This window comes from Mirounga leonina, unplaced genomic scaffold (assembly GCF_011800145.1).
Source record: "Mirounga leonina isolate KUSES-001 unplaced genomic scaffold, KU_Mleo_1.0 Mir_507, whole genome shotgun sequence".
NCBI classification, from domain to species: domain Eukaryota; kingdom Metazoa; phylum Chordata; class Mammalia; order Carnivora; family Phocidae; genus Mirounga; species Mirounga leonina.
In genome coordinates, this window is record NW_023270789.1 from 5,807,390 (window position 1) to 5,825,972 (window position 18,583).

The window sequence follows — 18,583 nt, forward strand, 5'->3', positions numbered from 1 at the left end:
CGAAGCGTGACTCGGCGCACGCTCTCTTTCCGCTCCTCCACTCCCAGAGCCAGGGAGGCGGCGGGGGCGCGGGGGAACTACCGCTCCCAGGAGGCTCTGCGCCGCCCAGGGTGCTTTACAATAGGCCTCGCTCGGAGAGGCCTGCGGAGAAGCGCTGGGAACGGCCGCTTCCGGCATGTTCAGCTCCGGAGGAACAACCGCCGCGAAGTGGAGGGCGGGGGAGAGACTCCAATGCCCAGCGGGCCGTGCGCGGGCGGCGCTTGCGCGATACGCGGACGGGGGGGCGGTCGGGCCATTTAAATGTGTGTTTGTGGGTGAAATGGCTGCGCAGGTCGGAGCGGTGCGCGTAGTACGGGCGGTGGCGGCGCAGGAGGAGCCGGACAAAGAAGGGAAGGAGAAACCCCATGCTGGGGTCTCGCCTCGGGGAGTGAAGCGGCAGCGCCGAGCGAGCAGTGGGGGGTCTCAGGAGAAGCGGGGGCGGCCGAGCCAGGACCCCCCTCTCGCTCCCCCTCACCGGCGGCGTCGCAGCCGCCAACATCCCGGGCCGCTGCCGCCAACGAATGCAGCCCCAACCGTCCCAGGCCCTGTTGAGCCTCTGCTCCTGCCGCCTCCGCCGCCACCTTCGCTGGCACCCGCCGGGCCCGCTGTCGCTGCCCCGCTCCCGGCCCCAGGCACCTCGGCCCTCTTCACCTTCTCTCCCCTGACGGTGAGCGCGGCCGGGCCCAAGCATAAGGGCCACAAGGAGCGGCACAAGCACCATCACCACCGCGGCTCCGATGGTGACCCCAGCTCCTGCGTTCCGGGCGATCTCAAGCACAAGGACAAGCAGGAAAACGGCGAGAGGACTGGAGGGGTGCCTCTGATCAAGGCCCCCAAGAGAGGTGAGAGCAGGCGAACTGCCCCGAGCTTGGGCTCTAGGTCCCTCTCAGTTCTGATATCCCGCCCCTTTAGCCCTGAAAGACGCCAAACCCTTACTTACCTCCTGCTGCTCTACTCCCTTAAGCCCACTGGGGTGGACTCTGGATTTCAAACCGTTGACACAGCCTGACCTACTTGAGGCTTCTCGTTTCGAGGCCGAGCTGTCAGTTACTAACCCCCTTACCAGGCTCCCCCCTCCCCGCCCCCGCCCTTCACCCCGAGCCTTTACCAACGTTTGTTTTCAAATTCGCCAGGGTTTCCGCGCCGCGCGGTCCTCGGCGTGGGATTAGTAGCTGGGGTATTAAAAAAACTGCTTTTCTGAAGTAAAGACTTGTCGCTTAAATCCTTTCTTCTTGTTGTCTTTGGTGGAAGTCTTTAATATTCACTCTCCTAGGCTCCAAAATATTCACGGGTATGGTGTGGGGCTTTAATGAGTTTGAATTCTTACAGAGGTTACTCGACTCACAGGTTGCTTTAGCTTTTGCAAGGTGAAATAGCAGACGTAGTTTGTAGTGGTTCTTTTTTATCCGGAGGGGAAATCTTTTTAAATTTTTATATTAAATCTTAATTCTGGGAAGAGGGTTGGGAAGGTTTTCTCTCCCTTTTGATCCTAGGAAGTAGGACTAACCGTGCCTGTGAAAAGTGGGAAATGTGCAGTAGTGAATAGTTAGAAGCAAGAAGTCCGGTTACAGTTTATTCTTTCTGGCACACACAAAAAAATTGAGAATTTATTTAATTCCAATAACCCTCACTAAAGTCAAGAATATTGAACCTAGAAAATATAGGACTACCCAATTAAATGTGGGATCTAGAGAAATTAGGTTTACCAAAATTGGTATCTTCCTGTTCCCAAGTACATGTAGCATTTATTTGTATTCTCTGGGGGGGCGGAGGGGGGTAGGAATTTTGATTATACCATGGATTTTTATATGATTTTATATAATTTGTTAGTTGTATTTCCTCAAGAAGATTTTAAGATACAAGTATCTTAATATTTCTTAGTATTGGGCCAGCTGGGTTATTACATGTTTATGAACAAAGTCTTTCAATCTAAAGTTTTGTGTGTTTTGGATTCCTTCCATATACTTGGTCTTGACTTAAGTTAGTTTTTTTGTGGTGCCACATCCAAATAGTGCAGTTTGTTGCAAATAATTACTCAATAAATACTTATTGAATTGAATGAAATCTTTCTTCCTTTGGTGGTATCCAGATGTTATTTTGAAGAATAAAACTTGTGCCAATCTGACAGGACTGCCAGTTTCCACCACCAGAATGCAGTGATCTTGCTGTCTTTTATTTCTCATCTTCTCTTTTCTTGTGTGTGTTGTGTGTTTTAACCATACAGAGGTAGAGGGAATCTTAGAGATCAACCAATTCAAATTTATATTGTGGAAGAGGAAACCCAGGCCCAAAGTAGTGAAGAGACTTGCCTAATTAAGTCCCAGTTAATTAGTACCAAGTACAAACACTAAAAAAATTATTTTAATGAATAATTGGTGTAATAGGGAGTAGAACCCAGATCTTGAATCCCAGTTCAAGCATCCTCCCCCAGCGGCTTGTTGTTCCTTTCTTTTTTTTTATGGTATTTCCTTTTTCCCCTTCTTTGCTTACCCCTTCCCCATGCCTTGGCATTAGAATGGCAGTAGCCAGCTCCATCAAAAATCTCTGACCTAGCCCCTTTTTAGGGTGGGATAGTGGCAATTACACGTATAATACAGTGTGCTTCTCTGAGGATTGCACAGGCCCCTGTTCTTTAAAAAACAAACAAAAACAAACCTTTAACTCAGTGCTGTCTGACAGAACTTTCTCCAGTGATGGAAATGTTCTATATCTGTGCTGTCCAATATGGTAGCATTAGTCATATATGGCCCTTGAAATAAGTCTTGAAGACTTAAATGTGGCTGGTATAGTTGAGGAACTGAATTTTTAATTTTATTTAATTCATAATAGTTTCTTTTGGCTAGTGGCTACCATATTGGACAGCACAGCTTGAAGCATTTGTAGTTTGCCAATATGTGAAGAAGTGGGGTAATTTCAACATCTTACCTTTTTTGTTGTTGTTAATTGAAATACAGTAGACATACAATGTTATATTAGTTTCAGATATACAACATAATGCTTCGATATTTGTATGTATTGTAGAAGGATCACCATAATTACTTTAGTTTAAACATTTTAACTTTTGAGTGAGGGACTGTTGGATTATGTATTCTGCAGGAAAAGGGCTCCCTGGCCTTATACATGGGGGGAAAAAGCCTTCTAGATATGTGACATATACTGGCATTTTAAAAGTTCTGAGAACCCTACAGAAAACAAGCTGGCTTAACTTTGTTTAATCCAGGCTTTTGCACACATTTTGGTGGATATCTTTACTTTTTTCGCTGAACATCTTTATGCTTGTTACAGTGGTGTGCAGGAGGTATGCCTCTGGAGTCAACCTAAGTTTAACTTGTGGCTCTACTACTTACTGTTTGATCGTGGGCAAATTACTTTAACCTCTTTCAGCTTCACTTTTCCTGTCTGTACAATGGGGTTCTAGTATCTGTTTTACAAGGTTATTATGTGGATTAAATGGGGCAATATGTGGAAAGTACTTAAAACAGTGGCTGATATTAGGCACTTTTAAAACGACCTTTTGTTATTTTATCAAGCTTTGTCCTTGAAACAACTTAAGATTAATAAGGAGAGTGGCTAGTTATGTCTTCCCTCCCTTTTCCTTAAGATTTTCAGAAACTATTTTAACTTTTGATTGTGAGATAATTATATATTCACAGGAAATTGCAAAAATAGTGCAGAGAACTTTTTACCCTTCATTAGTTTTTCCCAGTGGTTATATCTTACATAATTATTATATGATATCCACATCAGGAAATTGACATTGGTACAATGGTGTGTGTATAATTCTGTGCCATTTTATCACCTGTAGGTTAGTTTAACCACCACTGCAATGAAGATGCACAACTATTCCATCACCACAAAGATCGCCCTTTTGCTAATCCCTTGAAAGTCTTAGGTACCAACTCTGTCTCCCCACCTTCCCTAACCTCTAACAACCACCAATCTGTTCTATAACTCTATCATTTTGAGAATGATGTAAATGGAATAATACAATATGTGATCTTTTGAGGCTTTTTTCATTCAGCATGATGTCCTTGAGATCCATTCAAGTTTTATCAATAGCTCACTCCTTTTCATTGCTGAGTAGTATTCTACGGTATAGATATACCACAGTTTAACCATTCACCTGAATGTTTCGGCTGTTTCCAGTTTGGCTATTAGAATAAAGCTTCTATGAACATTCATGTTCAGGTCTTTGTGTGGATGTAAATTTTCATTTATTTCTCTGGGAATGCAATTGGTGGGTCATAAAGATGTATGTTTATTGTTTTTTTGTTTTTTTTTTAAGTTATTACCAAACTATTTTCTAAAATGTCTGTGCAATTTTACATTCCCACCAGCAGTGTATGAGATTTCCACTTTCTCCACATGCTTGCCAGTATCTGGTATTGTTACTATTTTTATTTTATCTGTCCTAATAGATGTGTAATAAGTATTATCTCATCATGGACTTAAGTTGCATTTCCCTAGTGGCTAGTGATATTTAACATCTTTTTTTGGTCATCATTTGCTGGCCATATATCTTCATCAGTAAAATGTCTCTTTATGTCTTTTGCCCATTTTCTAATTGAATTGTTTGCTTTTTTTTTTTTTTTTTTACTATTGACTTTTCAGAATTCTTTGTATATTACAGGTATGGGTCCTTTGTCAGATATATTGTTTGCAGATATTTCCTCCCACTTTTGTTGATTGTGTTTCCCTCTTTTCAAGACGGTCTTTCACAGAGCAAAAGTTGTAAATTTTGTTGAGGTCTAATTATTTTTTTCTTCTATGGATCATGCTTTTGGCGTCAAATCTAAGGTCTCAAGGCTTAGTTCCCAAAGATTTTCATTTATTTTTTTTCCTAAAAAGTATTATAATGGTAACTTTTACGATTTATTTGAATTATTTGTGTAAGGTGTGAGGTGTTTAGGTTGAGGGTCATGTTTCCAGTTGTTCCAGTATCTTTACTGAAGACTTTTCTTCCTCCATTGGATTACTTCTACATATTTGTAAAATATCAGTTCCACTGCCTGTTTTTGTATGACTTGTCAAATAAGGATGGTTTTTACATTTTAAATGGTTGAAGAAAACCTCATGACATGTGAAAATCATAAGAAATTTAAATTCGTTGTCCAGAAATAAATTGGAACATCACTCCACTCATTCAAATATATTGTCTGTGGTAGTTTTCACACTAAAACAGTAGAGTAGCTGAGATAGACTACGTGGGCTGCTAAAGCTTACTACTATCTGGCTCTTTATAGAAAAAGTTTGCCAATCTCTGCGATAGATCATTGTGCTGAAAGACATGTTCCTTCATACCAGCCCAGCTGTACTCAATCCAACTTCATGTATAAGTTAATCATAAATTTCAGATTCCAGATGTTTGGAGTTGCTCATATATAGTTGAAACAACAATTTCTCATCTCTAAAATGGGAATTAAAGTGAGTTTTGAAGAGGTGAAGTGACATGCTTAAGATTTTCTAGTTAGTAAGTGATAGAACTGAATCTAGGACCAAGTTTTTTTTGACTTGTGTGTGTGGTCCACTTTGCTTTTCATTTTTCACTAAGCATATTTGGATTGTTAACTAAAGGGATATTAAAACATTTTTTATTTCTTATAAGTAACAGGCTTGAGTCTTAAACTGATAGTTATCTGTGTATTTTTTTTTTTTTTTTAGATTTTATTTTATTTATTTATTTTGAGAGAGAGAATGAGAGACAGAGAGCATGAGAGGGAGGAGGGTCAGAGGGAAAAGCAGACTCCTTGCCGAGCAGGGAGCCCGATGCGGGACTCGATCCCGGGACTCCAGGATCATGACCTGAGCCGAAGGCAGTCGCTTAACCAACTGAGCCACCCAGGCGCCCTATCTGTGTATTTTGAAATCTTAATTTTTCTCTCCCTTTGTTGCTCATAAAAAGCGTAGAACATATTTGCCCAAAAATTACTTTTCTTGTTTAGTAAATTTATGATTTTAGTAATATTTTAATATTTTGTAGAAAAAAAGGAAAGGGGGAGAGTCAATCCCCCTAGCTCTTTTCTCTAGTGTCATTAAGTGACAGGATTGCTCTTTTGTATTCACTTGTGAATCAGCCTTCCTTTCTCACATTTTTTCATCTTTGACCAACTGTCTACTTTCTATCACAGGTAGTATCCCCAAGTCAGACAACTAATTGTAATTTTCTGTGATGTCAGAAAGCTTTTGGCAGGAATTTAAAATCCAAATCCCATTTGGTGATAGCAGTGAGGAATTATTTGGGGATTATACAGAGAACTGAAATGAACAGATCATCTCATTTATCAGAGCAACAACTTTAGGAACTGATACTTTCCTTACCTACCCAGAGAGAGGAGGGGAAAAGCCTTTAGGGCATGAAATTTTTGCATAACATAAATGCAGAGTTATCATGTAATGGGCACTCAGTAAAATACTTGTTGAATAAAGTAATGCTCTCTTTATTGGAGATTCTTGTAGGTCCTCCTCCTCCTTCTCAAGTCCATTAATTGTAACCAGATAATTTTAGTTGGTCATCTCAAGGGAGTGTCTCAGAGTTGATAGAGAAGGCGGAAAGGAAGAGTGTAGTCTAATAGTGTATGGGAAGAGTCTTGAGTTTTGGAATCAGACAAGGTGAGCATTTGAATCTTGGTTCTCAGCTGCTTGTTTTGTGGCCTACAATAAGTAACATATCTTATTTCAAGCTGTTTTCTTCTCTATAAAATTGACTTCTATATCTACTTCACTGGTTTGAGAATTAAAATGAGATAGCATATATGATACCAAGTAGTCCCTTGGTGAATAATTTTCTTCCCTCTTTCAGAGATTTTTGTCCTTTTTATGGGCATACTACATTGTATTCTAGGTCAGTAATTTCTGTCTCTAGTTCTGATATCTCAGTTACTGCCAATAATTTCAAGGAATGTATTAAATATTATTGTGAAAATGATAATAAAGATGGTGAGCACTTATGGTGTGTTCAGTAATGTGATGAGGCCCTTATGTTTATTGTCTTATTTAACCCTTACTATAGCTCTGTGAGATAGATACTAGAATTAACATTAAGATGAGAAAATGGAAGTTTAAAGAGATTAATGAGTGTTCCCAGAGACCCTACGCAGTAAGTAGTAGGGCTGGGACATTAAGCTAGGTCTCTCTAACTGTAAAGTACCTACTCCTATAGCACTCTCTACTGCCTCTACAATCCAACTATTTTGGGGTAATAGTAGTTAACATGTATTGAGTATTTGTTATATTCTAGGACTATTTTAAGTACTTTATGTGCTCTGTTTCATTTACTCTGCTCACTGATTTTATGAGGAGGTGCTGTTAACTTTCCCCCATTTTACCAGTGAGGAACAAGGTACAAAGAAATTAAGTTGCAGAAGGTAATATTCTGGGAGGAAGTACAAGGACAGGGATTCGAATTCAGCCAGCCACTCTTAAACACCATGATATGGAGGGATGAGGGGTAAAGTAAGGTAGTGTTATAAACATACAGTGACCTTTTTAGTCAGGTTTTTATATGGGACGGGAAAGATACCCAGTAAGTCTAAAAAATTTATTTTCAGGAAGCAACTTTAGCCCTTCTCTTTATTATGATTAATAAAATATAAAACATTGTACTTGCTTTGAAAATGTGTATCCACCATGATTTTTAAGAATTGGGGGTATTACATTTCTTTCAGTTCTAAGTTATGATTCAAGTGTGAGAATGGTGATATGAATTTAAGTTTTGTGATAGAAAAAGCTAATTTTTTTGCATTAATGAGAACTTTCAATAGTGACATAAATAAATGATGCTATTTGATAGTTGATAATATTAGCACATATGAGGATTTTATTTTATTTTAGTTTCGGGTGTAGAATTTAGTGATTCATCACTTACATAGAACACCCAGTGCTCATCACAAGTACCCTCCTTAATACCCATCACCCATTTAGCCCATCCCCCACCCATTTCCCTCCCTCAAACCTCAGTTTGTTCTCTGTCATTAAGTCTCTTATGGTTTGCTTCCTTCTCTCTCTTTTTTTTCCCCTTCCCATATGTTCATCTCTTTTGTTTTCCTAAATTCCGCACATGAATGAAATCATACGGTATTTGTCTTTCCCTGATTGATTTACTTCACTTGGCATAATACACTCGGGCTCCATCCGTAGTTGCAAGTGGCAAAATTTCATTCTTTTTGATGGCTGAGTAATATTCCATGGTGTGTGTGCGCGTGCGTGTGTATACATATACCACATTTTCTTTATCCATTCATGACTCAATGGACACAGACTCTTATGAGGATTTCATTGATAGTGTCATGCATTAATTTAGTTACAGTTAGAATGACCCTTTTTTTTTAAGACAGCAATTTGTTTCTCAGATAAATGTATCTTCCTCTGTAGACTTACATACTTCTCTTTATGTTTCCTCTCACAGTTTGATATGTGAAAGCTTTCCTTAATCACAGATAATAGAGTGGTTTGGCTTTTTTTCTGTAAAAGAACTGATGTCAATAAATTTTAGCTTTTGCGCTGTAGGGAAATACTCAAAATGTTACTTCCTGAATATGTTCTCTGTTGGAAAGCTAAGTCAACCAGGAATGGAAAGATTGTGAAAACTTTAGACATTGTTTTTTTGAGATATAATTGACATATAACATTGTGTAAGGTGTACAGCATACTGATTTGATACATTTATATTGCAAAGACATTGACTTCTAATTAGTGTTTTTAATTCAAGGCAAGGCAACCTTGATATTCTCATAGTGCAACAGGGCTAACTTACTGTAATAACCTTTAACAACTTTGTATATGTATGCCATTTTCAATTAGTTGTCATCACAGTAATTCAGAGGTAAATTTTGTTTATTCATTGAAATTCATTAGCTGGTATGACACAAGTAGTCTAAAATTTCTCTGTAAACAAAGGTGAGCTTTCTATATTCAGCCTTAGTTAAGAATCAAAATTTGAAAAACAGGATTAATGAGATAGATTGACATTTATTTCATATTTTAAACTTTTATCATGTTGAAATACGAGATTACAATCAATTTAAGGTCCTTTTCATTTCCTTGTACGATGTTTTCTTTGATGGGCCAGTGTTCGATGATTTGAGTGGTTCTCATATAAATGAGTTTGGAATAAAACCCACAGAGACTTGGCCATGTTAGAAAAACCATTGGTAAGCTGATAGTAATATAGAAAATGTGTTACAATCAAGGCAGCTCCTTGGTGGTGTTAATTTCAGTGGCAGATCTAGGTCACAATTCATCTTCTGCATACCAAATACCTCCTCTGAAGCTTAAAATAACAGATCTATTCAGAGATAGTTTCTTTTCTTTCTTTCTTTTTTTCTCTGTGAAATTGCTAAAACATTTAGCAGAGGGTAATTAGATGACTTTTTTAAAATTGGACTAACCTTTGTATTTAATGGCATTAACATTTAGTTGCTTGGGAGAATTGCCTAAATTACCGATTTTTAATGTGGGAAAAGCATTTAGATTAATTTTATTTGGTAAGAAATATAAATGACTATTACTATAAGTGTTTTAACAAAATCTCAAAGATTTAGGTGTATACAGAATAAAAGATGGACTGCGTTTTCTGTCTTGCCAATTTAAGCAGTCTGATTACATGTATATTTTGCTATATTATCTCAGTTTAATTATAAGTGATGTTTGCAAATGAAGGGTTTTCTTTTTGTTTAAAAACAGATATTAAACAGAATGAAAGTCATTTGGTATCTATACACTTTAAAGTCTCTGACTTAGACTTTTTTTTTTTTTTAAGATTTTATTTATTTATTTGAGAGAGAGAGAATGAGAGACAGAGAACATAAGAGGGAGGAGGGTCAGAGGGAGAAGCAGATTCCCTGCGGAGCAGGGAGCCCGATGCGGGACTCGATCCTGGGACTCCAGGATCATGACCTGAGCCGAAGGCAGTCGCTTAACCAACTGAGCCACCCAGGCGCCCTCTGACTTAGACTTTTAAATATTTTCTTTAGAAGTTTTTCGTAACTTGCAATATTTGGTGATTTGGAATGATTTTGTATAGAGTACTGCAACTGTCATATTTGCATATTATACCAAGTAAATTATTTACTGTAAATTTTATTGAATTTGTTCTTCCCAGCTGTAGTCATAGGATCAATTGGAGTATCTGTCTTAACACTGAATTACTTGAATCATGTCAGAAATTCTATTGTTGGGGGGCACCTGGGTGGCTCAGATGGTTAAGCATCTGCCTTCGGCTCAGGTCATGATCCCAGGGTCCTGGGATCGAGCCCTACATCGGGCTCCCTGCTCAGCGGGGAGTCTGTTTCTCCCTCTCCCTCTGCCTCTCCCCCTGCTCATGCTCTCTCTCTCTCTGTCTCAAATGAATAAATAAAAAATCTTAAAAAAAAAAATTCTATTGCTGGGTGGACAAATTCTATATAGTAAATACGAGATCGAACTTGAAAGGTTGGTCAGGACTATACCTGATACTTAATCCTAAAGATTTTTTTTTTTTAAGATTTTATTTATTTATTTGAGAGAGAGAGAATGAGAGAGAGCGTGAGAGGGAGGAGGGTCAGAGGGAGAAGCAGACTCCCTGCTGAGCAGGGAGCCCGATGCGGGACTCGATCCCGGGACTCCAGGATCATGACCTGAACCGAAAGCAGTCACCTAACCAACTGAGCCACCCAGGCGCCCTAATCCTAAAGATTTCTTGCTAGATATATTTTCAAACTGGTAAATGAATGATGCTGTTCTATTTTGGGTTTGTCAATCTGTGATAATCTCTTAAAAATTCAAAATAAATTTTTAATTATAGATGTAGTATGTGTTTATTGTAGAAAATTAGAAAATACAGATAAGCAAAAAAGAAAGCATCTAGATATTTATAATCCTACCAGCCTAGATAACTACCATTAACACTTTGATGTGTATTTCTTCAGGTACTTTTCTGTGTAATATATGTACAATACATATGTAGATCAGTCAGACTTTTTCCTCTCTATAGGTCCTTTGCTTCTCCCTGGAATATTTTTCCCTAGAAAACATGCCTGGCTTGTCTTATTATTTAGGAATCAGCCTAAATGTTACCTCCCAAAGGGAAGTTTCCTCAGCATCTAGAGTAGCTTACTGATATTTTGTTTTTCTTGGCAAACTAGATTGTAAAGTCCAAGAGAATGGGAATTATGTCTGTCTTAGCACCCTATCCCCCTAGTGCCCAGAAATGTCCCTGGCACTTAGTGGGTACTTAGTAAATGTTTGTTTAATATTATAAACATGGGATCAGAGTATATACACATTAGATGCCTTGGAAAGAAAGGTAAGACATATATTTCTGACCTTAGATTGCTTACAGTCTAGAGGAGAGGTAGAGAATTAGATATGTGATAACATAGAATGTGGTAAGTTCTGTGATAGGGGAAGGGGAAGTACAGTGCTAAGGAAGCACAGGGTAGGAATAGCTATCCAAACTGGGTAGGGATGACTTGTTAGAGAATGCTTCCTGGAAGATTGGCAATGTAAGCATTCTATAACCTTGTAATTCATCAGTTCTTTTCATTTGTAATATAACCTGTAATGGCTGGGTAGTATTTTGTCAGTATGTAAGTAACAGAGTTTAATCAACATCCTGTTACTTAGGATAGACCTTTAAGGGGGGGAGTCCCTAAATAACTGTCATGGATATTTTTGTGTATCTTCAGTTATTTTCTTAGGTAATTTTTACTTGGGAGTGGAATTTCTGGGTCTGATAATTACAAATATCTACAAGGCTTTTGGTGTACATATCCATTTTGGTGGGTGCCAAATTGTCCTCCATGGAATTTGTACCAATTTATACTTCCAACAACAGTATGTGAGAATGCCAAAAAAAGAAAAGTCAATCCAATTTGGTAGGCAAAATGGTGTCTTACAGCTTACTTTGCCTTTGTTTGATTTACCTGTATGTATCATAGCAAAATATGACAAGCTTCAGTTTAGATTTACAGTGGTTACTGAAGAGATATTCCATACAGTATGGCAGATGTGAAATTACGTGGATATTTCCTTTCCTTTTTGTTGCAAGTCGTATTAAATTATATGCTTACATATCCATTGTCTACTTTTTAGCATAGTTTTCAACCTTGAATATTACCATATTTTAAGATCTTTGTCTCATTTTATAAACGTGTAAGTTGTCATGGCAAATTCAGAGAAACTGAGAATAGGCCATTTAATTTGAGATCAAATACCGTAGGAAGTTTATATGTTGACACTAGGCCTAGCAACTAACTTCTTTTTAATTATTGTGGCCAGAAACACCAGATGAAAATGGTAAAACCCAGAGAGCTGATGATTTTGTCTTGAAGAAAATAAAGAAGAAAAAGAAAAAGAAACACCGAGAAGATATGCGAGGAAGACGCCTTAAAATGTACAATAAGGAAGTACAAACCGTCTGTGCTGGCCTGACCCGCATCAGTAAGGAAATCCTCACCCAAGGACAAATAAATAGCACTTCAGGAGTTAATAAGGAGTCCTTCAGGTATCTGAAAGATGAACAGCTGTGCCGATTAAATTTGGGCATGCAAGAATATCGGGTACCCCAGGGAGTACAAACACCTTTTATGACTCACCAGGAACATTCTATTCGTAGAAATTTCTTAAAAACAGGTACTAAATTTAGCAACTTTATTCATGAGGAACACCAGTCCAATGGTGGTGCACTTGTCCTTCATGCTTACATGGATGAACTCTCATTTTTGTCTCCAATGGAGATGGAGAGATTTTCTGAGGAGTTTCTTGCTTTGACATTCAGTGAAAATGAGAAAAATGCTGCTTACTATGCTTTAGCAATAGTGCATGGAGCGGCTGCTTATCTCCCAGACTTCTTGGACTACTTTGCTTTTAATTTCCCCAACACTCCTGTGAAAATGGAGATTCTGGGCAAGAAAGATATCGAAACAACCACCATTTCAAATTTTCACTCTCAGGTAAGATAAAATCATTGTTAAATTGTTTAGTAAATACAGTTTCTTGACAGTATTAACCTCACTCTCTTTCATTTGCACATACCAGCACAGTTTTGATAAAAATTCATGGTGGTAAAGGTGATTCAGATCGTTAGTTTATTGCTCTAATTGAAAAATCTTAATTGCTGGTTCTTTGGGATGTAGCTTGTTACTTGCTTGGTCTAAGAAATACTTAAATACTTTATACATGTTATACATCATTACAAGTCTTTATAGAAAACCAGCTTGAAAACGAATCCAGTCTTTCAGAAATCAGGTACTAATAGTATAGAGGATGTGATTTCGATCTGGTAGCATCAAGGTAACTTTAGCTAAGACTACTTCCGTCATAATAAACACACGAGGGCATTGGCCTATTTAGTTGCCAGGTTTTTGCTGGCTTTGTTTCTTTCAGTAACTTGTTGGCAGTCTATCCCAGAAACATACCCCATTTACGTGACTTGGAAGTGTCACTAGGAAGACCGCCATAGCCTCTGCTCCTTCTGCCTATGCACTGTTGTAGGTGAAGACCTTTTCTAAAGCCTTGCTTGGGCAGCTAGGCTTAAGTCAGCAGGGAAATCTCTCCTTCCTAACCACTGGTTTTTGACCAGACATTTTTTCAGTGAGTTATTTTAGGGCACAGAAAGAAGTTAATAACATGTCCTAGTTATTTTCTTACTTCCTTTTCTCATAAGGATTATAAACATGAATGGTCAGCTGTAAGTTGGTATCATAGATATAAATTCAACACAAGTTTAGTGGAGAATATTTTACTTTTTAGAGATTTATGATTATATAACCTGTTTTTTCAGGTTATCTAATAATTTGCTGCCATTCTTTTCCTTAAGATTTTTTTTTTTTTTTAGGTAAATAGACTGTTGCATAATAAGACTCTCAGCTGCCTGCATTATAGTGGTTTCAGGCCACTTGGATTTATTTGAAACCTCCTCTAACTTGAGTCTTTTTAATGATTCTTGCCATCCTTGCCTCCAGTGAGGGGAGTATCCAGTTTAGATTCATGAGCTTCAGAATTTCTCTAATTGAAGTTCTCTCTGCAGTAGAGAGAACAGGAGCAGCCAATCTGGAGAGGTCGCAAGATGGGGCTGCCCAAGACGTTGGAACACGATGTGCAATAAAGGGCTTCGTCTTGGATTTTGGCCTTGTTACCACAATCAGGTACCGAAGTGCTGACTTTTGTAGTAGATTTTCTTTTTTCTTTTACTTTTTTTTTTCTTTTTTTAAGGAGTTTTGCCCTTTGAAAGTTAAGAATCCTATTTTTATAAATATTGCAGAGAAGGGACAGAAAACAGTTTTCCTGATATAGGCCATAATCCCCGTAAGTCCCCATTTAAGAAAGAAGGATATTGCTGAGAGCAGAATTAACATGCTTCATCACTTTTTTCATTTAGAAAATGCAGCAAATTTTCTCTTCTGATTGATAGACCAACAAGCATATCTGAGAAATAAGCCAGAAATACAGGTGAAAAAAAGTCTTGGTTTTATAGTGGTGGCTTTTTAACTTTCATGTTAGTTAGTCTATAGTAGATCAAGCTTATTTGTCCATAGTACCCAAACTAAATAGTTGATAAAAGAAGGTATCTCTAAATATTCCCTGCTGATTTTTGTCCTCCAATTAATTTTTTAAAATGGAGCTGAAATTTAAATGACTGTACCAACAACTTACCTTGAGATTTACTTTGAGATTTATAAAAAAACCTCTTCTTAAGAACATCTGAGATTATTATTAAATTAGATATCTTTATGCCTTCAACCAGATAAGAATATTGAGGACTACTGACTAAGTCTTGTGCTGTGGTAATCCTAGAACTTAATTTTATTTATGAATTTTCAGTCGTTGGAGGAGAAGTATGGGGTGGGTATGGAGGTTGAAGTAGTCTGTGAAACTTTAAATTTGCACCTGTCAAGTATTTGGCAGATGTTAGTATGGAAGCTAAGACAATAGTTGACATTTATTTAGCAGTTCATGCTTTATAGAAATATTTTCACATTCATAACTGAATATTTGAAACAACCTATGGTGTAGGTAAGCAATTTTATCTCTGTTTTCCTTTGAAGGAACTGAAGCCTGGAGATGTTCATTGTTATCCAAGTTCATGTAGCTAGTAAGTAGGAAGTCACGGTGCTAACCTAGGCCACCTGAACAATATGCCTGTCATTTTACCATACTTCTTGACTTCAGCCATTGGAAAAGAGACCAGTGCTTTTATTTGTCTAACACTGTCATTAGTGAAATTAAAATAATCTTAGTTTAACACAGTATTGAGAAGGCTATTAATTTTTAACAAATACTTTTAGATTGTTGGGAATTAAGTGAATACCTTAAATATTTTGGACTTCTTTGTTTAATGAAGTCTTTTAAAGTTCTGTTAAGCCTGTAAACAAACTGAAGAAACTTTTGTTACCTTGGACAGTTTTTGGAAGTTATTTATAGTTTAAATATGTAGCCATAATAATTATTCATGACTATTATTTCAAGGTAGTTTATTTAGCAAACACTTATTTTTCATTTATTTTTTAAAGATTTATGTATTTATTTGAGAGAGAGAGAATGAGTTAGTGAGCATGCAGCAGGGAGGGGCAGAGGAAGAGGGAAAGAGAGTCTGAAGCCGACTCCATGGAGCCCCATGCAGGGCCTGATACCAGGACACTGAGCGACAACTAAGAGCGGGACACTTAAGCGACTGTGCTACCCGGTGCCCCTCAGCAAACCATGTTCTGGACATTCTGTTCCTAAAAGGACTAATTGATGAGCTCAGTCTGGTGGAGGAGATGAATAGACCAGCAATTATAATACAATTTGCTAAGTATTCGAATAGAAGTATGCTGCATGGGGAAAGCCGTGTAATAGAGGGAGCACAGTTTGCGGTGTTACCTAACAGACTTGAGGTGATTAGAAAGGGCAGTTTAAAACATGTGATGCTTGAGTAGAGTCTTAAAAGAAGATTAGTACTTAGCTTAATAAGGGCATTTTAAGCAAAGGAAAAACAGCCTATGCAAACACACAGAGGCATTAGAGAATGTGGTACTTTCAGGGAGCTGCAGCTAGCCTGACATGGCAAGAGTACATGTTGACTGTTGAGGGGTGGTGGGAATTGAGACAAGAGAAAAAAATCAAGATTGTGAAGAGCTTTATATGATGTGCCAAAAGAAAGTTAGTACTTTTTCCTAAAGGTAATGGGGAAATCATTGGTGAATTTTAGTAGGGGAGTACTATCAAGTTATGTTTGCCAAGATTACATAGGAATGTGAAGGATGAGATTGAGGACGAAAATGAGATTGGAAGCAAGAAGACTGGTTAGGTTACTATGGTAACCAAGTCAGAAATGATCCATGTCACAACTGATACACTAGAGAGGAAGGAATGAAATTTGAGAAATAATTAGAAGATGGGATTAATTGCAGTTTGGTGAGGGAGAAGGATAGAGTCTTAAAATATGGTTTGGACAAATGGGCAGATCGTGGTGCTGATCACAAAGTTAATACAGGGTTGAAAAAGCTGGTTTCAAGGGGTGGAAGGTGTTGATGAAGAAGAGTTCAGTTAGAAATACTTTGTGTTGGAAGCGCCTGTGAAGACTAAAGGTTAGAAACATCTATTAGGTAGTTGAATATGTGGATCTAAGACGGGGAGACATGTAGGCTGGAAATGCAGCAGTTGGATCCATTAGCATATAGGTGATCCAGGCACAGCATTAGAGTGGAAAAGAGATGAAGCTAAGAATGGAATCCTGTGATGCACCCACATGTAAGTATGAGGAACGTGGGAAAGATCAAAAAGAAAGGTAGAAGGAAAATTAGGATACAGATTTTCTAGGTTTTAAGAATGATGGAGTAATTAAGTATCACATTCATAGGCGGGATCAAGTAAGATAAGGGTGGGAAAATGTGAAGTTGCTCAACTAGGAATTTAATTGGAAACCAGTGCTTATTAAGATGCAAACCATGGCTAAATACTGTTATTTATGGGGCTTTTTTAGAAGCTTACTACTTTCTCTGTGTATGAACGTGGCATTCAGACCCCTGCCCACATCTTCTGAATCAGAATCTGCATTTTAACAAGATTTGCAGGTGATTCATATACACATTAAGGTTTGGGAAGCACTACTTTAGAACTTATCTGCACTAGTTGAAGGAAGGAAAATGTAGGCTTGTTTTGTGCAGGAATAATTATAGCTTCTGTTATTTTTATATTTTTAAATTATTGTGGTGGCAAAGCTAGGATGTGCATAAAGGTGTTTTTTTTTTTTTCTTTCCGTATTCTGTAAAACTCAAATATCCTAACACCAAAGGAGGTAATAAGTTCATGATAAATATCAATTGAAGCACCAAGCTGATTCTCAAATTTGATTACGTTCATCAGTTGATACAGGATAACTTTGTAAAGTTGCGTTTCTAATCTAAAGAACTACATATGTATTAACACATATGTATGGTATTTTTATAATTTTGTAGGATTATTCAGATCTAATTAAGTTTTAAATAATCATTGGCTAAGTAACAATTTTGACTAAAAAGTTTAAGTGTTTGTGGAATCTTTTAGTTGGTTAATGAAGAAAAAAATTAGCATCCACTTAGAAATCTGTTTCTCCCTAAAATATATATGTTTTAGGAATAAGTATAATTTATGATTTTTTTGCTTAGGTGCTATATCTTGTAATTATAATAGTCTTCCAGCCGTCTTACGGACTAACAGGATTTTAGAGTAGGTGGGGGCCATTTCCAACCCTTCATTGTACAGATGAGGAAGGTCACATTTTGGTTATGACCTTCCCCAAGGTTAAATAGTGGCAGATCTTCAAAGAGGAATTATTTTTTCTTCTGTCACTGAGTGGAATTAAATCCTACAGGTGAGGGTTAGCAAGTTTTAATGTGTATATGAAATGCAGATTTTGATTTTATCGGTCTGGGTTTGGGCTTTATAGTCTGCATTTCTGATCAGTTTCCAGGTGATGCTGATACTGCTGGTCATGAGCCGGCAAGGCTATATGTAAATTCTATACAGGAATTGCAAGCCAGAGTAACACGAAGAAACACTAAAACACTAAAAGTATAGTGAAATTAAATGAGGAGTTGTTTTAAATATTGCCATTGAGATGATTTTCACCTTAGAGCGACTAGGTAATTGAAGGGTGTGTATGGAGAAGAAGGATGTGTATATGTATGTGCTGGCGAGAGAGGCAATTGATTAAAAAAGCCTATCTACCATAATAAGATTTTGTTTTCTTTATCTGACAGATGTGCATATTTTAAGTTCTGCTTAAAAAAAAATTCTGTATACATACAATGTTGAAGTCTTTTACTGAGGATCATAGATCTTTAACTTTATTTAGGTGGTGGTGGAAGTTCTTATAAATATTACTTTTATTACTATAAAATGGTAACGTTTTTTGTTCCAGAGAAAATCAGCAAATGTTATTTCTTCATTGTGTGTTGTGGCAAGGCCTAAAATGGGTTTATTAGGTGCTCCTCATCTTTGATCAATATAATTAACATTTTATGGTGAATTGGTGGTACTAATTAAGAGTCGAACTAGAAGAGTGCTTTGTAGATGTTAAATAACTGAGAAACTCTTTGTGAAC

The 18,583-nt window shown here is 37.6% G+C and overlaps 1 protein-coding gene across 1 annotated transcript in view; it reads left to right on the forward strand.

The window, feature by feature from the left end:
- Positions 1-160: 160 nt before the first annotated feature.
- The window catches only part of RSBN1 (round spermatid basic protein 1), a 45,295-nt gene continuing 26,872 nt past the window's right edge, over positions 161-18,583 (forward strand). The window contains exons 1-2 of the mRNA XM_034990260.1: positions 161-881; positions 12,295-12,968. Coding sequence (XP_034846151.1) covers positions 176-881; positions 12,295-12,968 — 1,380 coding nt within the window. The 5' untranslated portion in view covers positions 161-175. The remainder of the gene's footprint in view (positions 882-12,294; positions 12,969-18,583) is intronic.